Source organism: Nuphar pumila, chromosome 1, assembly GCF_984573655.1.
Source record: "Nuphar pumila chromosome 1, dmNupPumi1.hap1.1, whole genome shotgun sequence".
Lineage (NCBI taxonomy): Eukaryota > Viridiplantae > Streptophyta > Magnoliopsida > Nymphaeales > Nymphaeaceae > Nuphar > Nuphar pumila.
Window position 1 is genome coordinate 130,200,311 of NC_143249.1, and position 26,953 is coordinate 130,227,263.

A 26,953-nucleotide genomic window follows, 5' to 3' on the forward strand; every position below is an offset into this window, starting at 1 on the left:
AAAGAAAAAGAAAAAATAACCTTCATTTGTTTCAAAATGGCAGAAAACTTAGAAAAACGAGTAGACATGAAAAACTACATAAAAAATTTACTTTTCAAAAAAATCCTAATATAATTCCAGTTTGCTAAAATCTCGTGTTCAGAATACATTGAGCCTTCAATTTGAATCCAGAGATTCCCATAACCTACCTTGTTTTTCAAAAAAAAATATCTCATGTATACTAAAGTCTTTTTACCTAGGTTTTAGAAAATTAAAAATATACTTGAATTAATTACATACTATCTGACAATTCTTTTGTAACTTCTTCATTTGTCTTTTTAAATGAATAATCATGTACTCACTATTTCACGTTTTTTTGTCATTTCACGTGTTTCCTATGTTACAGAGAGATTGATACAACCTGACACGTGAATCAAGTTTGACACTTGAATTCAATTTTTTTTTAAATACGATATGGTGACACAATTTTTTAATTATATTTTGATATTTTAATGTATAAAAAATATTTTTGTTAAAGTATCACTAAAAAATATTAAAATAATATCCATACATGTCAGAATCAATATACCCGACTCGTGTCACCCATGACGCACCCTCTAAATGTGGTTCACTATATATGACATAGATGTGCCTCCTATGACCCTTACCCAGATCCAGTTGAGCACCGTTATCCCAACCAAGGAGCCACAGGCTTGAATCTCCTCAAGGTGCATTCCTTTATCTTGGTTATCGTTCGCTTATGTTTGTGGTGTGTGTGTGCATGAGAGAGAGAGAGAGAGAAGGTAATTGTTCACAAATAACCAGGATTATCACGCTTGGTTCGCACTCATGAGACCAGGTGGCATTTCTGAATCTAGCCTAGAAAAACTTTCACTATGTCAAAATCTGAAAACGTAGGCTACTCGAAACAGCAAAACACAATTATTATTATTATTAAGCAGTTCCATAGAAATAAACAGTGGCACTATAGAGATAGCAGAACTCTGCTTTCTAAGTTTAGTTTTAAGTTGGTTCCCCCACCATCCTTACAGTGCGCGGAAGCATAAATTCAGCGAATACTGGGTAATGAGACGATGGGTAATATCCGTCTATGTTATCATTAACAACTTCACAGGATATCGGAACCAAGGAACGGCCTCGATATAGAATCCAATCAACATGTAAGTCCTGAGTTTGACGGTCCCAGCAAAGGCAAAGAGCTCTAAATATCAACTTCAAGAACTCAAGTGCTCCCTGCTTATCCCCTGCAGCCACCATGCTGTGGATTATGAGCAAATCATGTGACACAAGAGACATCGCACAATGAGTTTCCATGATAGCACATAAGCTTCATTTTCAATTGATGATAAATTCCTTGGAGAACACATAAAAATCAGTATTTCCTCTGTTTTTGACTTTTTTGTTTTCCTGGCCTATATAAGCCAAAAGGTTGCCAACAATTCCCAGCACATAATCTTGTAATCCAAGATATAAATTTGACGGAAAATGAAACATCTTGTATATCTCATTTGAAGTTTATTTATTTCCTGCAGTAAAACTATGACACAAACCAAGAAGTACAAAAGATACGGCTCCAAAAAGTAGTACAAAAAATACCTTTGAATCCATGATAAGTCCTTATCAGGGAGACGTTCTTTCTTACTCGAGCATCATGCCAAGCATCCCTCATGTCACCTATAACCCCATGCTCCCTAAAAATTATAGCAGTCGCACGCCCAAAAAAGCCAAGTATAGAACTAATAAGATGACACAATAACAACAAAAATTTTATCACAAAAGAAAGAATAATTGCAGTGTTCTTGCTCCCATGCATCAAATTGAAACACATTGTCTACAGTATTTTGAAGATTAATGGTACCAGATCTTCTAATTGGTACTAGATCATCTAGTTCAGAAAAATTAAACGTGTTATAGCAATAAAGGAAATCTTGCATAATAGGGCTCTTAGCAGGCAATGCATACACTACATTGACACCACAAATTAGCATAATGTTTGGATCAGCATGCTAGAATGGTAAAAGATGAGAAATTTTTATTTAACCATCATAATTTGAAGGGGGAACACAAGCCCATTTCCTGAATCTAGATGTGGTCTAACCCAAACTAGCGGAACCATGTGATGGGCAAGCTGAATAATTTGAAAAAATATCAGCAAGTACATTTTCTTGCAGCATGTCCTAAGGCACATGAGAAACCAACATGATCTACTGAACTAGCCTAAGTTAGTCCATGACTATAAATTTACACTGGTGATGCACTACTAGTAAACAGATTGTTTTCAGAAATGAACAAGGGCGTGGGACCTTTACAACAAGTGACAAGGCATAGTAGGACTCCACTGTACTAACAGAGCAAGGGTTGGACGTAGTAAACAAGGACTGTCATACTCCCATATATCCAAAAGAAGATTGCCAATAAAACAAAGATACATTAAAAAATACAGGAACACTAACTGTAACACCTGTGATTTTGATGTATTTTAACTTTTAAATTCAATTTAAATTCAGGTTAAATTCAAGAGTTTAAGTTGAACTAGGACTCTAGTTAGATCCGTTACGAGTCATAGATCTCGTAGGAGATCCGATTTAACAATTTTGGATTTTGGTTGGTTCAAAAAATACAATTTCTTGGTTTTTTTGAAATTCTTGAATTTCTTGATTTTCCTAATTTTGAATTATTATGAAATTAAGTCTCAATTTACGAAGAACATTGCAAGCATAATTGTAAAATTTAAAATATGTGAACTAAACAAGAAAGTAAATGATTTTAATATTTTTAGATTATGGATATTAGATTTGGATTTGGATTTGGATCTAAAATCTAGCATTCAAGTCCAATATGGATTTATACCTTAAATTAGGTAATGGATTTAACTAGTGGTATTGGATCCAACCTAATTAGGTTGGATATAATCCATGACATTTGGACCTAATTAGGGATGAATTGAGTTGGATATAACTCAAGATATTTGGATCCAATCCATGGTTGACAATTGAGGAAGCGATACGGGAAGCGGGAGCGGGAAGCGAGGCACTTTTAAAATTTTAGAAAGTGAGAAGCGTGGGACCACTTAGGAGCGAATCAGGAATCGTCTCGAAAGCGACCTACGAAGCGAGGGGGGAGCGAAGGGGAAGTGAAAAAAATAAAAATAAATAAAAAATAAATAAAAAATGGAGAAAGCGCGGGGAAGCGTACTTCCCATTAAAAAATGACGCATCTCCGTGGCGTGCTTCGGGAAAGCGCACTTCCCCACTTACCTAGGCGCTTCTGGTAACTCTGATCCAATCTCATTGGATTGGACCCATAAGGTCAGACACTCTGAACAACGTCATTATTGTTTCAACAAAAAATTTGGCTGATTGATGCCTCACCTATTAAATCGAAGTCGACCTTAACGTTCCTCATTTCGAGAGCATTGAAATCGGCTATCTATACGCCCAAATTGATGTTGATTTGAGTGTTTTATCATCGATTGAAATTCATAACTAATTATAGGTCGAAAATTAATGTTTTTCGACATCGACTACATTTTTTTGTCGATCTGTGTGCATACGATTAAATCTAAGACTACCACGATGATCTACATTTCAAGGGCTATCGAATCGACTATTTAAACATCAAATTTTGTTGAATCTTTGAGTCCGTAAGTATTCTGAAAGGTTACCATGTCACTAGACCCCAAGTCAGGGTAAGAAGTCTCTACCTGTCTACTCTAGCTTAATTAATTTCGAAATTTAATGAATTAGGACCTATAATTTATTTTTTATTTTATTAATAAAAGAGATTAATAGATATTAACTTCTTATATTATAAATGAAATTCTTGCCTAAGCCCATCTATAAATAGAAGCTCTCATGAAGAGGATTAACAATGTTAGTTCTGTAAAGAATCCTTGCAAACAATCAAGTTTTCAAATAACTTGATACTTCAAATACTCAAGACACAAAATAAATGCACAGTGTTTATAAGCTTTACACCACAAAAGAAGTGAAATAAATAAACAGTGTTTATAAGCTTTACACCACAAAAGAAGTGCAGTAAATGCACAATATTCATAAGCTTAAGGAGACAACTCCTTACTGTAATATATTACTTCAATGGGCTCACATAACCCTATATATAAGCACACTTAAAGAGTCGTTGGGCTATTCCCAATGGCTCTTAATAGAGACATTGGGAATCAACCCAACGTCTATCTTTTAAACTGTACACAGTCAGCCACTGACTGTGTACAGAAATATTACATAAAAAGAAAAAATAAGAAATGAAAAAAAATTACAAAAATAAGAAAAAATAAAAAGGAAGAATTACAATCATATTCAAAAACATGAATATGCGCAAAATATAAAAATGACTAAAATACCCCTACAGCTAATACAAGAAAGAAATATATATTTTATATATATATAAGTAGATGGATACATGTATATATATATATATATGAAATATATATATGTATACGTATCTTCTTTTATATATAGAAAATACATTGTCTTTTGAATTACAATTTAACACCCCCCCTCAAACTTAGGGCAAGATGACCGAAAGTTTGCCAAGGAGGAAAATGAACCGCGGAGCACACAAAGCTTTGGTGAAGAAATCTACCAACTGATATTCTGAAGTTACATATGGAAGATCTATAACTCCTTTCAGATACGTTTCCCGAACATAGTGACAGTCCATCTCAATGTGTTTAGTTCGCTCATGAAAAGTATGATTTTTGGCAATGTATATTGCACTTTTGTTATCACAGCATAGCTTGGTGGGCCCTTCTATTGAAATCTCTATGTCTTCTAATAGCTGATGAATCCATACAATTTTCATGGTAGTAGTCACCATGGCACGATATTCAGCTTTTGTTGAGGATAAAGACATTTTTTGTTGCTTCTTACATCTCCATGAAATCAACGAGTCTCCTAAAAATACACAAAAACCAGTGGTGGAGTGACGGTTATTTAGGTCACCTCCCCAGTCAGAGTCAGTATAAGCAATTAATTTTAATTCAGAAGAAGAGGATAAGAATACTCCCTTGTTTAGTGTGCCCTTTATGTATCTCACAATCCGCAAGATGGCACTCATGTGAACTGATGTTGGTGCATGTTGGAACTGACTTGCAGTATGAACTGCATGAGAGATATTTGGTCTAGTAATACCCAGATACATCAAAGATCCCACAAGTTGTCTGTAGGGGGGTGGGATCAGAGAGAGAAATACCATCATCAATCTTCATTTTGGCTCCTACTATAGCAGGAGTTTCACAAACCTTATCATCCGTAATACTTGACCTATCAATAATCTCAGAGGCAAGCTTAGTTTGAGATAAAAAATACCCTCTATGAGAGTATGCTACTTCAATACCCAAAAAATAAGTTAGAAATCTCAAATCAGACATTTCAAACTTATCATTCAAAATTGATTTTATGCTTTTAACCCTCTTTAGAATCACTTCCGGTTATAAGCATATCATTCACATATAAGAGCAGAATGAAAATCTTTGCATTGGTTTTTCTAACAAATAAGACAGTGTCAGTCAAACAGGAAGAAAAACCATTTTCTAACATTACGGAGTTAAATCTATCATACCAAGCCTTGGGGGCTTGTTTTAAACCATAAAGTGTTTTTCAAAGGTGAAGCACTTTCCCTTTTGAAGTCTTCATTCCTGGTGGATCATCTGTATATACCTCTCCATTCAGATCACCATTTAAGAAGGCGTTTTTAACATCCATTTGATAGATGTTCCATTTGTTGATTGAGGCAACGGTAATGAGACATCGAACAGTGACCATTCGGGCCAAAGGGACAAAAGTTTCTTCATAGTCAATCTTGTATTTTTGACTATATCTCTTTACAACTAATTGAGCCTTATATCTCTCAAGAGATCTATCGTTCTTAGTTTTTACCTTAAATACACATCTACACCATATTGCTTTCTTACCCTTAGGAAGATCTTAGAACTCCCAAGTCTTTGCCTGGTTGAGAGCTGAAAGCTCACATTTTATTGCTTTCAGTCATTCATCATTCTTTTTGGCTTCTTCAAAGTTTCTGGGTTCTTGTTATCATCGCAAAATTTTTCCCTCCCTCTGCGAGAGAGAGAAGCGATTCTGCGAGTCAAACTTGGCCAAAGTTTTGAAAATGGTTTTTGAAAATTTACTCGCCTCCGTTTTTTAAATTTGCGAGAAAATTTTGTGGAATGAGATCCGCCTATCGGTACGAGGTTCAACCGTTCCTGACGCCTTTACCAGGGGTAATTGAACCAAGGATCAAAAGTGTGCTTTGACTAAGTTCAATTTTCTAAATTATGCTCTATTTTCCTATAATGCACAGAGAATCAGGCATGTGCTATAAAATTTTGAAAAGATGAAAGTTTGAGAAATATGATGTTTGCTTCTAATATTTGGAAAATGCTTGGAAAAGGAATTCCTGGAAAAATCATTGAATTTCATTAGAAAATAATCTTTGAAATGGAAAATGGATTCTTAGGAAAATTGCAACTTTGAAAAATCGATTTTTGAGATTTGGATTGCTTTTGAAATGAAAATCGATTTCTAGGGGAAATTTGAGAATTCTGAGAAAAACCTGTTTCAGAAATAATTCAAGGATTTTGAGAAAATCGATTTTTGAAAAAGACTTAGAAAATTTGGAGAAAATCGATTTCTTTGAAATAGAATTGGAATTTGCAAATTGAATGAAATGAATGAATATGGATTTGAAAGACATTGTTTGAGAAATTGAGAAAATCCTTTTGTATTTTTGAGAAATGCAGTGCATTTTTGAAGTTAGCCTAAAAGTGTAGGCTAAATGTGGCTAATACGAAGATCACAAATCTGGGTTTTATTCGTATTCTGACTATGGCCATAAATACGAATTCCACCGAGTTTGTGAACTCCCTAAGAGCTTGTGCACGTGCCATTCGTGTCAACCATAGTGGATTTGAGAAAAATATATGCATGAATGATACATTCATCAGATATTGAAATTGCGAAATCAAACTATATGCGATGCATCTTATTACAAATTTATTACATCTGATATTACATTGAATTGAATAACAGAAAATAAATAAAAGAGCTAAGTCATCCACTTGAATAATCATGCAAAACTAGAAAACATGTTAGCACAGAAATGTAGGTTTATCAGGATTTATCCAAAAATATTGAGAAATTATCGGATATTATCCAAATGTAAACCCAATTCATACCTCCCTGATATAAACATAAATGATGAAATTGGATTGGAAATATGAAAATGAGCTTTGGAAATTCGAAATTGAGGTCAAAATGACCAAAATGCCCCTAATAACAAGACTATGGCCTTGAAACCAAGGTTTTCAAAAATAATTTTTGCACAATGAGAGTTTTGAAATCCAAATAAAAATAAATCAAACACAAGATGATATGACATAATTGAAGATGAGAAAATCAAAGTTTGGAATTTTGAAATTGAGGTCAAATGACCAAAATGCCCCTAATAGCAAGACTATGGCCTTGAAATCGGTTTTCTGAAATAAATTTTGTAAAAATGCAAACTTTGAAATTTAAATGAATGCAAATGATATGAAAATCAATTATAACATGATATTAAATGATGATATGCATATTAAAACACTAAAAATGTAAAAATATCACAAAATATTGAATTTCGCCTGAGTTTCGCTTTTGATTTTAAAAATTAACTAGCACAAAAAAGCAAATGAGCTTGGAATTGGCTCAATTTGGCATGGACACCTAGACTAACCCTAAGAACATAATGGAATCCAAAAATTAATATTTTTGGTATTATTCAATATGGAAATTTAAATAAAAACCTTAAATTACATGATTTTTGCCTAAAACCCTAGAATTGCCCTAATGAAAACCGAATTTAAGGTACTAACCTACCATAGAAATTCCTCAAAATTTATGAGGTGATAAAGGACAGTTAGGCAAGAATTTTTGCCTTTTACAGATTTGGAATTCCACCTATGGTCGAAGATTTACAACTCCGGCAAGTTCGGTCGAAATTCGAGGACTCTGGAATTTTGGGCAAACTGACAGATTTTCACAAAAAATTGAGGGAAAATGCTAAATAGAGGCCAAAACATCTGAAATTTTAGGAGGGTGACCCTGACACACAGAGGAACAGTTCCTCTTTTGACAATTTCTGCATTGGACATATGGATTGGAAGGACACAGAGGATTATCAAACCTCTAGTTCTGATAAAATCTAATTAACAGGGATTTAGCTAATGAATTTGTAAAATCTGGAAAACTAAGAATCTAAACCCTAAAAAACCTGAAATTCTGGGACAAGATAGAAAAGTTCATTAGGAACAACTCCACTGTTGATGGTTTTGGCATTGGACCTATGCATTGAAGTACCACAGAAGATCAAAGTCGGCCTAGACCCTGACAAGGATATAACCAAATTCTCTCAGAGGTCTGGAATTTCTGATTTTTTATAGAGACTACATTTGTTTAAAAAATCCAGAAAAATACTAGAAAATATTAAGTTCTACCAGGGGTCTACAGTATTTTTTTTAGAAGGATTCGAATCTCCCATGGGGGAGATCTCGGGTCCTCATGTCTGCTAAAGTGAAATCTGGAATCTCCAGAGGGTTCAAAACCTGATTTAGGGTTTGATTTATTAAAGAGGGGTCCGAAACTCAAATCAATCCAAAATTTTGACAGTAGATCACAGATAGATAAATCTAACTACCATAAAATTTCCAGAATTTATATAAGAAAAATCATGCATGAAATAACGATTGGACTCTGCCTAAAATCAAAACGTATAAACTATCTAGGCAATCATTAATAAAATGGAATAAGTCACCTATAAACAATAAAACTAGTTAACTAAGATGCTTAATACATGCGATTTATGAGAGTCATGCTTAAACAAAATAATAAGAAAAAAAAATAAAGAAAAGGAAAAGAAAGGAAGGTACACAATCTATTTGATGTAGGCTATGGGTGAGAGGGGACCCAATCCATTCATTGAATGGGTCCCTTGACTCACATAGCATGAACATGAATAATCTATGTCTCACGTTTTTATAGATTCTCAAATGAAATCTTCAATCACATAAGTTCAATCTTTGAACTATTTTCAGACTATATTCATGAAAATATCATACAAAAGACCTTATTACATCATGATCATCTTTTGAGTTTAACAAAACCAAGGTTGAAGACAAGGGTTTTACCTTGGATGGTGTTGATTGCTAATGGAGAAGGCTTGGATCAGCTTGCTACTGTGGTGATGCCGAGGTAAGAAGTGCTGGAGATGGCGTTGAAGGTTGGAGGTTGAAGGGAATGGATCGGATGGAGCGGCACCAAGGGCTCTTGAAGATGATGGTGGCTGTGAAGGGGCTGGAACGGCTACCTTTAATGGAGGTGATTGGCCTGATGTTAAACCGGTTGTAGCTTTAAGGAGATGCTTCAACGTTGGAGAAAGTGGAGCCACAAAGAGGGATGGCTGCTGTCAAGGGGCTCCTTGTGGCGCCGGTTGGAGGGAGTAAAGAAGTTGGAAGCTTGAAGGTGGTTGCCTTGGAGATGGATGTTGCTGGAGGTAATGAAGGTTGATGGTGGATTTTGTTGCAGATTGGAGGATGTTGTTAGGCGTGAAGGAGTGGTTGCTGCCTTGGGAAACGACTTCAACAAGGAGGTTGGTGGTTGGAACCAAAAGGGAGCCAAGGTTGAGGGAAGAGAGAGAGAGAGAGAGAGCTGGAGAGGAAGTTCCAAGGGGCTGAGCGTGAGATGCTTTGGGAATTGGAAAGGTCCACACCTTATGGTGTGGGCTGGACCAAAGAGGGAAAGGAAGGAAGGAGGGAAAGAAAAGGAGGAAGAAGAAAGGAGAAAGGAAAGAAGAAGAGAAAAAGAAAAGGAAAGAAAGGAAGAGGGAGGAAGAAAGGAAGAGAAGAAGAAAAAGAGGGAGTAGGGTGGTCGACCAAGGGGAGGAAGAAAGAAAGAAGGAGAGAAGAAAAGAAAGAAAGAAGAAGAAAAGGAAGAAAGAAAGAAAAGAAGAAATCCAGTTTAGAATTTGTACCCCGTTGCGGAGCTCAAGATTTGAAGTTTTGTACCCCGTTGCGGAGCAAATCCAGTTTAGAATTTGAAAAACCAAGTTCGAAAAGAATCCAGATTGTTTTCTCGGGAAAATATTTCCAAATTTAGAATCCCGGGGGTAAAATGTCAATTTTGGAAACCTAGGGTTTGAAATTGATTTTTGAAAACTTTAAAACTCAAATCTGGACTGGAATTTTCAAAAATAGAGTTTTGGATCTCGAAAATGAAATGAAATGTGATGAAATGATGAAAAATGATGAGAAATCATATGAAATGTCATACAAAATGCTAACCCTAACTGAAGAATTTTGGATACTAGACCTCGATTGACAGTTATGCCAGTTCAAAAGTGATAAAATTGATGAAAATGAGCAAAATGGTTCAAGAAATGGTTTTTGGTCTCTGACAAGCCAGAGTGACACTGAAAATTGAGGTTTGAGTTGGGTTTTAGGGTTTGAGAACTCAAATGGACTGACAAGACACTGACTCAACTGAACTCCCAGACTGAATTGTCAAGAAAAGCTGTTATTTTTAGAGAAATGGTCACAGAGTGAAGTGAATTACAGACCAGAGCTGGGTTTGAGCTAGAACAGAGATCAGTAATACTGAGATGAACTAAAATCGAAACTCAAACACTAGCTCAACTGACTGGACTCAGCTCAATTTCAGTTGAAAGAGCTTAAATGGGCTCCTAGACACTTGAAAGTGGTTTTAAACTGAAACTGGAGCATTTGAACTCCTGGTGAGCTCAAGCTAGACTCAGGGGAATAGGATTGACTGGGAATGACCGACTCAGAGACAATTGGCTTGGATTTGAGTGAGAAATGAGTTCATTTATGAAGAAATGGTCTCATTTTGGCAGAAATGGTCAGAAATGAACATGATCTGCTCACTGTAAGCTCAGGTGAGCTTGAAATGACTGACATTCTAACTGTTCCAAACTTAAGAATGAGCTTGTTTGACTCTGACTGACTAGGGCTTAGGATGACCTAAGGGTAAAATGGTATTTTTTCTAGTGAAAGTGGGTAAAATGGTAGTTTTCTAAAACAGACTCGGGGTTGGACTCTTACACTGACCTACCAGGGTTGGCATTCACACGAGGGATGTATCTGAAAATGGATGAGGAAAATTTGGGGTGTTTACAGTTCTATATAGGAATGAATGGCGCTAAGGCAGGCTCTATGCTTAAGAGTAAATGAGTCATATGAAATAAACCTAGAAGGCATCTTTCTACTTCTCTCAATTCTTCGTGGGTTTTTATCATTTGTTGAATTGGAACCACTATATTCACTGAATTTTTAAATTGTACTCCTAAAATTGTTTTTATCTCTATGGGTATATGTTATAGGATCTCTCAATGCTCATTCATTTCTATGTTGAGAGATAGGTGGATGGGAAGAGTCATTTTTTTTATCATTGACGTCATTATGAATGAAATTGGCATCACTATCATCATCATGTGCTAACATTTCAAATAAAAAAGAGTAATCCATGTTTTCTTCAAAGGGTTCACTCCTTTCAAAACCATTAACATTTTTCAGAAAACTCACATTTCTGGAAACATATAGCTTGTCATTATTAATATCATAACAACGAAACTCTTTTTGGGTTTCGGAATATCCAAAAAAAGTGCAGGCAATGGCTTTTGGTGAAAGCTTGTCGTTCTTGTCAGTAAGAACGAAGCATTTACAACCGAAAATTCTCAACCGATTATAGTCGGATTCTCTGGTATACAATTTTTCAAAAGGCGAGATATTGTTCAAGTTTTTAGAAGGTAGCCGATTTATCAGATAAACAGATGCTAAAGTCGCTTCAGCCCAAAAACCTTTTGGGATGTTTTGAGAAACAAGTAATGTTCGAGTTGTCTCTATTATATGTCTATGCTTCCTTTCCGCTAATCCATTTTGTTGAGAGGTTTTCGAACAAGATCTTTAGTGAAGAATACCATGACTTTCAAGATAATTTTTGAATTCACTTGAAAGGTATTCTCCACCAGAGTCAGTTCTAAAAATTTTTAAGTTCTTTTTAATCATATTATAGGTTTTAAAAATCAAAAAACTTCATATTTGTGTTTAAGAAAATAAATCCAACAATATCTCGTGCAGTCGTCAACAAAAATGACATAATATGCAAAGCCTCCTTTTGATAGGATGGGTGTCAGTCCCCATATATCCGAATGGATAATTTCAAAAGATCTTGTTGTAAACGTAGATCTTTGACAAAAAGGCAATTTTTTCATTTTTCCAAGAATACAGTCGTTACAAGTGAAATCACTTTTACATAGACTTTTAACAAAAGGTAAATGAGAATTTTTTACAATATTTGGATGTCCAAGTCTCTTGTGCCACACATTAATATCCTTTTGTTGGACAACATTACAAAACGGGTTCTTTGGAATTTGAAGGGAATCGACATAGTATAGATCGCCCTTCCTAGAACCTTCCCTAATCAATCTCCCGGACCGACGATGTATCCAACATTTGTTAGATGAAAACTTTATATTACACCCATGATCCGAGAGTTGAGAAACGGAAAGCAAATTTAAGTTTAATTTGGGTATAAATCTAATTTTTAGAATAAAGAACCCTTGTTTTTCAAATTTTCTTATTCTTTTTACTTCAAGAGATGTTCCATCCGCGGTTGAAACAAAAGATGGAGAGGGATTTTTTGAGTATTCGGAAAAAGAACTAAAACTTGGGTTCATGTGAAAAGAAGCACCTGAATCTAAAAGCCAAGAGGTCTTACCGGAAGGAGAAGAGGTTGACATGGCGGTTCCAGAAATAACCCCTTTTAGAAGAGGTTGAAGTGCATCTACGATTTGTTGCAATGAGAGAGCTCCATTTGAAGATGACGAGCACTCTTCCTTTTGAGGTTGGGATGTAGTAGCCATGACAAGTAACTTTTTTCACTTTGGGCAAATAGGCTTGATGTGCCCCGGTTCCTTACAAAAATGACATAAAAGCTTGCTATATTCTTCTTCCCTCCTTTACCACTTGAGTTTTGATTCTTGAAGTGAGGAAGCTTGTAGATCCTTAAGTTGCTCCCCGGTCTTGAGACGGCATTAACTCCTTCATTTTCTTCATTATTGGAAGGTGTAGCTAGAACACTTGGGTTGTTCTTGCTTATACCCATACGAGTCTCTTCCCCACTTAGTTTAGTAATTACATCTTCAAGAGTGGGGAAAGTGAAGGCGAATAAAAGAGAAGACCGGATTTGTTCGAATTCAAGCCTAAGCCCATTCAAAAAATTAAAAAATCTATCTTCTTCCAATTGTTTATGACGAAGCTCTATGGCTTCTCCACTCCACTTGGGTTCGAGCATAGCAAGTTCATCCCAAATAGAAGAGTTCGGCAAAATACTCTTTTATAGTCATCTCTCCTTGATTAAGAGTTAGCGCCCTCTTTTGGAGGTAATATTTATGGGACAAGTCCCTAGAGGTGTACATCTTCTCAAGGTACTCCCACGCTTAAGCCTTCTTAAACTTGATAATATTGGCATTAATTCTTGTTTCTATGGATGAGAAAATCCATGAGAGGATTTTAAAATTCCTCATCTCACATTCTTCATGCTTTTTTGTGGCCTTCAAGAGCCTTGGCTCTTTCTTCGTCTTCAAGAATTTTTATTTTTCCTTTCTCCATCAAGGTTATCTTTGGCTCCGGTTCGGGAATTGAGCCTTTGACATATCCCCAAAACCCTTTTCCTTTAATATGAGCCTCCATATTTCTGGCCCAAATGTGATAGTTAGACCCATTGAGTTTGAAGCCGAGAGAAAAATGAGTCTTTTTCACCCATTAGAGAGGAGAGATGATGAAAAAGAATACGTACCACAAAGAATTTTTAAACCTTTCTTGATAGAAGAGTCTTCTAAAATATTAGATGAACAAGAGGATCCACTCCAATCACCAAAAAATCAAGGGCACACTTTTCAAAGCACTCAAAAAAGTGAGAATCCACACGATCTTTCTTTCTCTAACCTTGCTCTGATACCATGTAAAGAATCCTTGCAAACAATCAAGTTTTCAAATAACTTGATACTTCAAATACTCAAGACACAATAAATGCACAGTGTTTATAAGCTTTACACCACAAAAGAAGTGCAATAAATGCACGGTATTCATAAGCTTAAGGAGAACTCTTTATTGTAATACATTACTTCAATGGGCTCACATAGCCCTTATTTATACGCGCACTTAAAGAGTCGTTGGGCTATTCCCAATGGCTCTTAATCAACCCAACGTCTATTTTTTAAATTGTGTACAATAGTCAGTGGCTAACTGTTGTACATTGTACACTGTTGTACACTTTGTATAGAAATATTACATAAAAAGAAAAAATAAGAAATGAAAAAAAAATTACAAAAATAAGAAAAAATAAAAAGGAGGAATTACAATCATATTCAAAAACATGAATATGTGTAAAATATAGAAATGACTAAAATACCCCTACAGCTAATACAAGAAAGAAATATATATTTTATATATATAAGTAGATGGATACATGTACATATATATGAAATATATATATATATATATATATATATATATATATATATATATATATATATATATATGTATATGTATCTTCTTTTATATATATAAAATATGTATAGAAAATACATTGTCTTTTGAATTACAATTTAACAAGTTCTCCCTCTCTCTCATTCTCATTAGAATTCTTTTTCCTTCTTCTTCCTTAGAGCTTTTTCAGTGGCCATTGAAGTTCCTTTAAGGTTTGAAGACAGGAGACGAAGGCCGATCTACATTTGAAAAACCCGATTAAGGTAGGTACATCAATCGCGTAGCATAGATTTTTTCAAACGCATGAAATATGCGTGAGACGATTTTCAAATCTGAACGAGTGAGGATCAGACCTTAAAACACCTCTCTAAGATTTATTTTCAATGTAGAGAATACGTTTTGATGAATCTGTGTCATCATGAACTAAAAAAGAAAAATGATTTTCAAAACAGAATGATTTTCGAGCTTCTAATGTAAAAAACGATTTGGAAAAAAATTGTTTATTGTTATTTAATAGATCTTATTTTTTCCAGCATGTTTAAGATGTTAATATTAGGTTCTATTGATGAAATACGAGCTCTATAAGTTCTAGAAATTCGATATATGCTTGAATCCAAGTTCTTGTATGCGAAAAACCATTTTGAAGAAGGTTTTGACAAAAACATTTTTTGGGTTTTGATGTTTTTGATAAAGAAAATTGATCTAAACATATATGGTAGATTATTTTATATTTAACATGATTAAACATGTTATTGCATACAAACACCATGTTTTCATTATTGTTTAGGGTTTCTTATGATTCTTGCATAGATAAAATCATATTTGAGATATTCCGTGAAGGTTTTGTGATTCTTGGAAGATGTATGTAATTGTTTTAGCAAGATTAGCATGGACTTAATCAAATATGTGTTATGCGATGATGTAAATATGTTTAGAGCCTCAAAAATCATGATTATATAAAATTTTTACCTTGAATCTTGTCTTTTTTGTCCTCGTTTTTTATCCCGACCTGTTTCAGAAAAAAATCGATATCTCTATGAAAACGAAGCCAATAAATTAAAATAAAAATACTGGAGTGTTTTAGACATCCAAGGCTTGAATTTAGAATCTTGTTTTGTTCCATTTGGATCAGTTTTAAGGCTGAAATGTCCATTGTAATAGCACAAGTTTTCTGCTCTGTTTGCAGGACTGTTGTTCTGACTAACGATTTTGATAGTTCTAAAAACCCAACCAAACTGATTAAAATAAATTAGAAAAAATCTGAGTAAAAGCTAAGATGTACAATAAGATCCTGTAAAAAAGGTTTTGTCAAAATATTTTTCTGTAGGTCTGGAAAAGTTTCCCAAACAGAAATGAATTTTACAGTTGACAGGATCTGTCTTATATTTTTCCTGAACATGGTTTAGTTTTGGAATTTTTTTTATTTTATTACAACGAATTTTGCAGTTCTATTTCTTTGACAGTGTTCCTGAGATATGGAGGCACTCCTAATAAAATTGGGAGAGTATAATTTGTTTCCTGTGATTTTTGGTGGGTTTTCCAAAATTGGGTTAACAGGGATCCAAACTGCACAATATGACATGTATGGATGCCTAATTGTATTTTACATTATACAGTATGGTTATTGAAACGCCCCAAAATTTCAAACTTGCGAACCTTTCAGAAAACAAGCAAGAGACTAGAAAAAATCTCTTTCCTTCAGAGTTTATTTATGAAATCAGCAGAAGACTATTCTTCCATTAATTTAGAAGCCAAGCTGACAACTTTGGGCATGTTAGCTAAAAGAACCAAAACTCACAAAATTCGAGTATCCTAAGGAAAATTCGTTACAAACCCAAAGCGTCCAGGACGCGAGCTAAGAGCAGGAAGAAGAAGTCTTGAAGTTATCTTGCAATCGCGTCATCGCCCGTAGTGTACCTAATCATCACCTGTACCCATAGAATGAGTTAGTTTCGCGAAAAACTAGTAGGTGCACAAGAGAGACTACAGGAAACTGAATTAAGTACATTTAATTCAGTATGCTAAACACTTTAAAGCAGATAAGCAGTGCAAACGGGTAAGTAGTGCAACAAGATAAGCAGAGCAAGCGGTAAGCAGTGGTTTAAAGCAAGTAAGCAGTGCAACTGACAAACGCTTTGTCCTGAACAACCTTTATCTATTCTCATCTCTCAAGGCCTTACGCGGCCAACTGTCACCTGTTATGACTCACCTAAGGCGTCATACTTCTCAGAAAAAACCCACCCTTCCATAAAAGGTCCAAGACACGATCACTATCTAAAAATCGCTAACGATCTGATTCTCGTATCTGAGTCCTGCATGTAATCATGCTAAAACAGAAAGCCAAAACTATAGATTTATAACTGGCTATCTCAAACAATCTCGGAAGATCATTACAGCTCACCATAACTTTTTATAGTAAGCAAAACACAAGATCCACGTCGGATCGCTCGGTCCGAGAGATATACGACCTGACAAGAAATTACCGCCCTAGAGGGTATACCTGGTCTTGGACCATACACTTCCTCACAAGAGTTCACCGTCGTTGCGGCTACCCGTTCGTGGACAGTGTACATCCTCACAGAGATTCTACCGCTCTAGCCGGATTACTCGATCTGGGAAATGTATAACCTCACAAGGAATTACCGCCCTAGATGGTATACCTAATCTTGGACCATACACTTCCTCACAAGAGTTCACCGTCTTTGTGGCTACCCGTTCATGGACGGTGTACATCCTCACAGAGAATCTACCACTCTAGCCGGTTACCTGGTCTTGATCATACGTACCCTCACAACAGTGTTATTAAAAACGCGCCTCAAGGCGCAAAAAGCACGTCTCACCTCGAGGCGAGGGCCTTTTCGCCTTAAGGCGCACTTAAAAAGCGTAAAACCCTCAAGGCGTACACCTCATGCGCCTTGAGGCATATGCCTTGAGGCGAGGCGCACCTCACCGTGAGGCGCACAATTGAAAATCGGATGGGCCCGGACCCAGACCCGTATGCTCGAAGGTTCGAGAGAACCTGTGTCTTTAAAAAAGACACAGGCGCCTCTCTCGAACCTTCTCTTTCCACTCTGTCCCCTCTCTCGAACCTTCTCTCTCCACTCCGTCCCCCGCCACCGCCGGCCACCACCCGCAGCCGGTCATCGCCTCTTCCACCTTCTTCTTTCCTCTGCTAAGAAGGCGTTGGCGACCCGCCGGCCACCACCATCTTCTTTTCTCTGTTGTGAGGGCGCCAGCGACTCACCGCCACCGCCGTCCGTTCGGGCGACCTCGGCCGACATCCCCGACGTCGCCCACATTTTCCGATGACGTCGAAGTCTTCGACGCCAGGTAAACCCTCTTCTTTACTTCTTCTCAGTGAGGGGTCGACCGACAGGGGGCAGAGCCCCCTGTCGTCGCCTCTCATCGACAGGGGGTTACCCCCTCCCCTGCTTTTCTCTCTTGATCGACCGACAGGAGGGCGGAGCCCCCTGTCGTCGGCTCTCGTCGACAAGGCCCCTGCATTTCTTTTGGGATCGACCGACAGGGGGGCGGTGCCCCCTGTCGTCGCTTCTCGTGGGCAGGGGGGTCCCCCCCCCCTCTGCTTGTCTCTCTTGGTCGACCGACAAGGAGGCGAAGCCCCCTGTCGTCGCCAGGGGGTTACCCCCTGCCTTTCTTATTATTTTGCTTGCATTTGCCATCATTTTCTTGTTAAGTTTATTTTCAATCTCAGAAATTTTATTTCCTGCATTTAGATTAGAATTTAGTTGTTAATTTATTAATTATCGTTTTTAGATACATTAATACTTGTGAGACTAGTTAAAAAAAACTGCACTACATTAATACTTATGTTGAAGTTTTAGTGTAATACAATATGCTGATTTTTAGATTTTTTTTAAAATCTGACTAAACATCACATGTTTTGAATGTGGTTTACATTTTTTGCATTTGTTTTCATGTAATGTGGTCAGCAGAATGCATGATGTTAATATATATTTTGTTATATGTATTTTTGCAGTTGAACAATGGGAAAAGATGTGGGATGAGATCATGGAGTTAAAGTGCCAAATTCCACTAAAGATCTCAAACTCGTAGGACATTTAATTTGCAATTACTGTCATAAAGAGAGTACAGGAGGCATCTATAGACTAAAACATCACTTAGCTGGCACAAAACATGGTGTAAGCATGTACGAAGCGGTTTCACCTGACGTGAAAAGATTTTTTCAGAATCATCTAAAGGATCAGAAGTTAAAGAAAAAAGAATTAGAACAAAACAAGTTGGATATCGGGAGAAGTGTTTATTTTGGATCATCAACTGGCGATAATGTGAAGAAAGAAACTAATGGATCATATAGTGATGCAAAAACAAGTACAGATGGTCCTATGGACCTTTTTGTGAACAAAGAAGCACGACAAACCACTTCAAAAGGGATAAAAGAAAAAATGTATGTCGTGCCATTGGTAGATTTTTTTTATGTAATTGCCTTATCATTTAATCTTTGTAACAGTCCATATTTTGGTGCAATGGTAGAAGCTATTGCAAATTACGGGCAAGGGTTCAAACCGCCTTCTTATCATGAGATCAGAACGTGGATTTTGAAGGACGAGGTAGATTGTACTCATGAAATTTTGAAACAACAACAACAACAACAACTACGCCTTCATCCCAAAACAATTGGGGTCAGCGATATGAACCAAAAAAGAAATTCATTTTGGGTCTTCCACATGAATCCTTTTCCTCCAATCATTTCTATCCAACGCCATGTCCTCGGTGAGGTTCAAAGCATTCATATCCTTTCCTATCATCTCCATCCAAGTCTTCCTAGGCCTACCCCGACCTCTTTTAACTAATATATTTTCCCATTTCTCCAACCTTCTAACTGGAGCATCATTAGGCCTTCGCCGAATATGTCCAAACCACCGTAAACGATTCTCTCGCATCTTATTTTCAATGGGTGCAACACCTACCTTCTTACGTATCTCTTCGTTCCGAATCTTATCTTTTATTATATTTCCACACATCCATCTAAGCATCCGCATCTCAGCTACACTCATTTTTTGAATATGATGTCTCTTGGCAGCCCAACATTCCGTACCATATAGTAAAGCGGGTCTAATAGTCGTCCTATAAAACTTTCCCTTCAACCGCAATGGCATTCTACGATCGCACAGCACTCCAGTAGCACTTTTCCATTTCATCCACCCAACCTTTATCCTATGATTTACATCTCCATCAATTTCTCCATACTTTTGAATGATGGATCCCAAATATTTGAAATAATCATTCACCGGTATATCTTGCTCACCAAGCTTCACTACACTCCCATCACTACTTCGTTGCTTACTAAACCGACATTCCATATATTCAGTCTTACTCTTACTCAACTTAAAACCTCTAGCTTCCAATGTCTGTCTCCATAATTCTAACTTAGCATTAACCCCAGCTCTAGACTCATCAATCAAAACAATATCATCAGCAAACAACATACACCACGGTACATTTTCTTGAATTGATCTCGTAAGCTCATCCATCACTATCGCAAATAGGAAAGGGCTTAAAGCAGGTCCTTGATGTAACCCAACCGTTATCGGAAAATTGGTTGACACCCCTCCACAAGTGCGGACATTGGTTACTACTCCTTCATACATATCTTTAATTATACTAATGTACTTGAGAGAAACACCTTTCTTCATCATTGTCCACCAGACAACGTCCCTAGGTACTCTATCGTATGCCTTCTCTAAATCAATAAAAACCATATGCAAATCTTTTTTCCTCTCTCTATATCTTTCAATAAGTTGTCTAAGAAGATGTATAGCTTCCATAGTTGATCTTCCAGGCATAAAACCAAATTGATTCTCCGATATCATGACAACCTTCCTCAACCTAGACTCAATCACCCTCTCCCAAAGTTTCATAGTATGACTCATGAGTTTTATACCACGATAGTTTGTGCAATCTTGTATATCACCCTTATTCTTATATAAAGGCACCAAAGTACTCTTCCTCCACTCATTAGGCATCTTATTTGTTCGCCAAATCAAGTTAAAAAGATTTGTCAACCATTCTAAACCTTTCTCTCCCAAGCATTTCCAAGCCTCGATAGGTATACCATCTGGGCCAACTGCCCTTCTTGATTTCATTTTCTTCAAAGCCTCTGCAATTTCTTTCTTTTGAATCTTGCGCATGAAGTCACGATTTATCTCATGAAAAGGAATGGAGAAGTCTCCAAGATCTTGAGCATGACTATCATTAAATAGCTTATCAAAATAATCTTTCCATCTCTCCTTAATCTCCTGATCTTTGACTAAAACCCTTTGCGTTTCATCTTTGATACATCTAACCATACCCAAATCCTTCGATTTCCTATCTCTCATCTTTGCAAGCCTATAAATATCCTTCTCGCCTTCTTTGGTATCCAACTTGTCATAAACCTCCTTATATACCTTAGCCCTCGCGTTTCGAACAACTTTTTTAGCTTCCTTCTTTGCTATCATATACTTCTCCAAATTCTCATTATCACGACTCTTACTTAGATTTCTATAACACTCTCTTTTAACCTTAATAGCTAATTTGACATCCTCATTCCACCATGATGTATCCTTACCTAGTGGTGCACCGCCTTTAGACTCACCCAATACCTCCTTAGTCACCTTTCTCATACCACCCGCTATCTTATTCCACATTGATTCTGAATCCTCCTCGAGACACCAATCAACTTCCTTAACTACCTGCTCTACAAACATTCCTTGTTTAGCTCCTTTCAGTGCCCACCACTTAATTCTAGGATCTATCCTATGTCTATCCCTTTTGCGGCATTGTCTAATTCTAAGATCTAAAATTAAGACTCTATGTTGTGTAGCTACACTTTCTCCTGGTATAACCTTACAATCGATGCAACAACCCCTATCTCTCTTTCTAAGTAGGAAAAAATCTATCTGACTCGTATTAACCCCACTTTTAAATGTTACTAGGTGAGACTCCCTCTTCCTAAACCAGGTGTTTGCTAAGATCATATCATAGGACAAACAAAAATCTAAAATCCTTTCTCCACTTTCATTTCTTTCTCCTATACCATAGCCTCCATGGATATTCTCAAATCCATCCCTACTAATGCCTACATGTCCATTAAGGTCACCGCCGATGAAAAGCTTTTCTCCATAAGATGTCTCTTGTACTACTCCATCTAAATCTTCCCAAAATTGATGCTTAATGGAATCATCTAAACCTACTTGAGGTGCATAAACACTAATAATATTAATAATATCCGTACCTAATACTAATTTAATTAGTAAAATTCTATCACCCTTCCTACGGACCTCAACTACATTATCTATAAACTGACGACTCATAACAATCCCTACTCCATTCCTATTCCTATTTATTCCTGTATACCAAATCTTATATCCCCAAGGTTCTATCACTTTAGCTTTCTCACCTACCCATTTGGTCTCTTGAAGACATAAAATATCAATCTTTCTCCTACACATAACATCTACTAACTCTACCAACTTACCAGTTAAAGACCCTATGTTCCAAGTGGCTAACCTAATTTTATGGTCTTGGACTAACTTCTTTACCCCCACCCGTCCAACAAAGTGAGGGAACCCTTGCCTATTTGACACCACACCCGGGCGCCGGTGTGACGCGTCGCTTCTGGGCGACGACCTAGCAACCCTTGCACATTTATCACTGCCTCCGGGCCTAGAGAGTACAGCGCGTCGCTCAGTAGGGAACGCCCCAACGAAATTCTCATATTGGTTCATTTTCAAAGGATATGACAAAGTTTTTATGCTGGCTGTCACAGGCCTACCGCAACCCTCCTCCTTTATCCGGGCTTGGGACCGGCAACCCTCATGAAATTTTGAAAGAGTTCAAAAAAGAATGGCCAAAGGTTGGTTGCAGTATTATGGCCGATGGTTGGACAGATGGAAAATGAAGAAAATTAATTTTCTTGTGAACAGCTCATCTGGGACAGTATTTTTGAAGTCCGTTGACATCAGCGACATGAAAAAAACTAGTGCAAATTTGCGTAAGTTGTTTGAAGAAATTGTTAAAGAAGTTGGTGAAAGTAATGTGGTGCAATTCATTACAAATAATGCACCAAATTATATGGCAGCTGCAAATATGTTAACAGCAGAAAAAACATGTTTTTGGACACCATGTGCAGCGCACTGCATGGATCTTATGTTAGAAGATATTGGAAAGATATCAATTTTTAAAGATACAGTGGAAAAGGCAAAAAAAATTATAAGATACATTTATAGTCAAGCATGGGTATTTAATTTAATGAGAAAATTCACAAAGAAAAAAGAACTTCTGCGTCCAGTCGTCACTAGTTTTGCCACAACATATCTTACACTTCATAGTATTGGATGTTATAAGAAAGAGTTAAAGTCGATATTCTTATCTTCAAATTTTAGAACATCTAATTACTATAAGAAATCTGATGCTAAGAACATTTCTTATATTGTTCTTAATGATCATAAGTTTTTGGCTGCCATATCATATGCAATTAAAGCTACACTACCTCTCGTGAAAGTGTTGTGACTCGTTGATGCAGACGAACCTGCTATGGGATTTTTGTATGAGGCAATGGATAGAGCGAAGAAAGAAATTGCTTCAAACCTTGACAATGTCGAAAGAAAATATAAACCTATTTGGGATATCATTGATAGACGATGGGACTTGCAACTTCATAAGCCTTTGCATGCAGTTGCCTATTATTTAAATCCACATTTTCATTATGCTGACAACTTCAACCCTGATGGAGAAGTTATGAGTGACTTTTATGATTGTGTTGAAAAATTAGTTTCTAATGCAAATATTCGGTAGAAAATTACAACACAAATCGATACATTTAAAAAGGCAAAGGGCTTGTTTGGCAGAGAGACAACTGTTACAACAAGAAAATTAAAAAGTCCTAGTAAGTTTGCAATTATGTTATTATTTGTCAATATTTTTTTATGTTTTTGTTAATTATGACATTCTTAATATTTTTATCAATTTTTTATTATTTTATTTGAATGCAGCTGATTGGTGGAGTTCATTTAGGCACGAAAATCCTGAGTTGATGAATTTTGCAATTCGAATTTTAAGTTTGACATGCAGTGCATCGGGCTGTGAGAGGAATTTGAGTGCTTTCTCATTGGTTTGTGACTTTGTATTTTATTTTTGAAATACATTTTTATAAGTTTAATTATCTTATATTTGATTATCAATAATTTGAAATTATAGGTGCATACAAAACGAAGGAATAGACTTGAACAAGAAAAGATGAATGCATTGGTTTTTGTAACGTACAATATGAAATTAAGAGAGAGAAATATGAAGAGGAGGGCTACCAAAGACCCTATATGTCTAGATCATATAGACTCAGACGATGAGTGGATTGTGGAGAAGGAAGATCCAGTGTTGCCAAGTGATCCCAATTGGTTGGAGGATTCATGGTTGGATCCGAACTTCGACATAAATGCCATTGAGCATGTGCCTATTGAAAAAGTCACTCCACCTCATGTTTCACAAAGTGGTTCTAGGCAAGACATGTCTTCAAGAGATCGAGGTAAAGTTATATTCCTTTTACCTAGCTATGAATATAAATGTATTTTTTTAATTACATAACATAAATATTTAATACATGATTTTTTATTGAAGGAAAAAGAAAAGTAAAAGAAGTAATTGAGGACGTGGATGAAGAAAGTGTAGATGATGAAGAGTCAGAGAATGAAGATGAAGAAGAACCTATTTATATGGATTCTTCAGATAATGATATTGAAGACTTAAATATTGATGATGACGAGACACAAGAAGAGCTTAGACCCTAATTCATATCATAGAGCTATTGGTCATTTATATGTCTTTTTGGTCTTTCAGTTGTAATTGTGAATGTTAACACCCTCATTTTGAAGAATTCTGGACAAACACATTAACATTTGGTTGTTAATGTTAACATGCATTTTTTAATTATGGCATGATGTTGTTAGTGTTAATATGCATTTTGTTGTTAATGCTAGTTTTTTATTGAATTAATGCTCATATTTATGCAATTAGATACTTATATAGATCAAGTTGTTGCATTAATGTTACTTTTACATGTTAATCTCATTTTTTTCGTATTTATTTGAGATTTTTTATTTTGTGTTGGTTGGCGCTTCATCAATAAAGTATTTCTTATTTATTTATAATTTTAGATAATTTTTATAGTTTTTTTTAAGTTTAAAAAAAAAATTGAGGCTTACGCTTTACGTCTCGCCTCAGATTTTGGTGGAGCGCCTCGCTACGCCTCAACGCTTTTCACAACACTGCCTCACAGCGAAACCTTTGAGAAGTCGGTCTCCAACAAATGTCATATACAATGAAAACCATTGTAATACACGCATCAACACAAATGACCGCTCTCAAGGTCGATAGCCACTATTACAAACAACAAGATCAACGCCGGATTACCTGCTCTGGGAAATGTATAACCTCACAAGGAAGTTCGTCCTAGATGGTATACCTGGTCTTGGACCATATACTTCCTCACAGGAGTTCATCGTCTTTGCGGTTACCCGTTCGTGGACAGTGTATATCCTCACGGAGAATCTACCACTCTAGCCGGTTACCTGGTCTTGATCATACACACCCTCGCAGATAATCCTTTGGAGATCAGGTCCTCAACAGATACCCCACTCAGTGATACATGCATCAATACAATCGACTACTCCAAATAATTGACCGCTCTTAGGGTCAGTAGCCACAATATGGGCACAAGCATGTGCATCAGCAATATGCATCGTATCACTTCACATGGTAAAACAAAAGACAAGATCACTCATTCCTCCAATAAGGTTCTATGAACCATGAACATATTATCGCATACTTCCAACATTTTTTATCACGTGGCATACCAATCACATCACACAGAAACATATAATACTACGCATCGTGTTATTGCCATAAGAAACATTGCAATCCTCAAATAGGACCTCAAAGCATGCGTAAACGACTCACGAGAACACGCAGATATGGCAATCCAGCTGATTCTATAGGCGAAGAGTAACTAACTCTATCCGATAGCCAAACAAAACAACTGAATAAGACAAGCACTCATAACAATGCTCGCGAAACATATAATTATCATCAAATGGCTTAGTCCATCAGCAAGTAATTAAATTAATCGTAAGGCATAAACCATTGCATCGCAAGCCATTCATAAGCTATACATGATAAGCAATTATACGGCAACAATTATATCACAATATGTAAGCAGCTTATAAGACAAGCGGCCACATCAATCCTAGTTGCCACCAGTTCGAAGATTACGAGTTGTATGCAATCACATCAATCATAAGAGACACAAGCCAACAAGTGCTACGTTACAATAAGCACCAAGCAGTTCGACCAAGGGGTAAAGCAAGTCATATGCTAATATGTAGCAACTGGCAATGCTATTATTATAAGCACTTAACTAGTATGAGAAGCTAGTTATTAATCAGCAAAGAACTGCGTAAGCAGTTTAACCAAATAGAGTAACGCCTTGACAAGCGTGCATAGCTCAACGAGTAGCATACTGAACTATCGAGTAAGCGAGCAATCAACCAGTGTGAACAGACTTTATGTTTCGATATTACTGGCCTGCGGGTACGCGCAGGCAAAACGTAGAAACAACTGAGACTAGTTCGGGCGTCTGTTATTCTATGTATTTTCAATAACCCGAATAGCTAGTTGAGTCCGCTCCTAAAAGGATAGCTTTAGCCGAGAAAGGATTCCCCAAAGGCTGATAAGCAGTGCCACGGATGCATCCAACTTCTGCAGAAGTGTTGAGCTAACTATTGTAGCCCCTTTACCCTAACTTGAATGACTGGGGAGGCCGGATCATTGCCCGTAGAGTAGTTGTTAACAACTTGTCCATTGGAGTTTTGTACCACTCTGTCCTCTCTCTTGACAGACAACAAGAAGCGAATGAGTCTGTTAGGGGGTTGCTTAACTAACGACTCATTCTATGTTGTGGTCTTTAAACCACTCGAGCATCTTGCCTGTGAAGGCGAATGTGAGGTCATTTCATTGTGCATTTAGCATTATTCGAGGTCGCACGACCATCTCATCCAATCATCGCAGTACTAGCGTGTAGTGCACGACTACAAGTGCTCTAGGATGAAGGGGGTATAGTTCCTCAATAGAAACCTCAACAGGAGTGTTTCACAAAGATGTAACGCTTCTCAAACTATACTTTGACATTCTTTGTCTTTTGAAATAGCCAGCAGCTTGTGCCAACATTTGGCATGTGATTATCTCGAATCTCATCCGTTATCGGGGTATCTACATGACTCGATACCGGCCTCGATAGACGGGATAGAGTTTCTCAACAGAACCAGCCAATCACCTCCTTCCAAATGCTTCGATTTGGGCAGTCTTTGATGCTTTTGCGCA

The 26,953-nt window shown here is 36.7% G+C and overlaps 1 protein-coding gene across 1 annotated transcript in view; it reads right to left on the reverse strand.

Annotated features, from left to right (window-relative positions):
* Positions 1-899: 899 nt before the first annotated feature.
* Positions 900-26,953, reverse strand: part of LOC149849160 (DNAse I-like superfamily protein) — a 44,263-nt gene continuing 18,209 nt past the window's right edge. Inside the window, exons 6-7 of the mRNA XM_090013474.1 lie at positions 1,597-1,691; positions 900-1,244 (exon numbers count right to left, since the gene is read on the reverse strand). Coding sequence (XP_089869600.1) covers positions 1,003-1,244; positions 1,597-1,691 — 337 coding nt within the window. The 3' untranslated portion in view covers positions 900-1,002. The remainder of the gene's footprint in view (positions 1,245-1,596; positions 1,692-26,953) is intronic.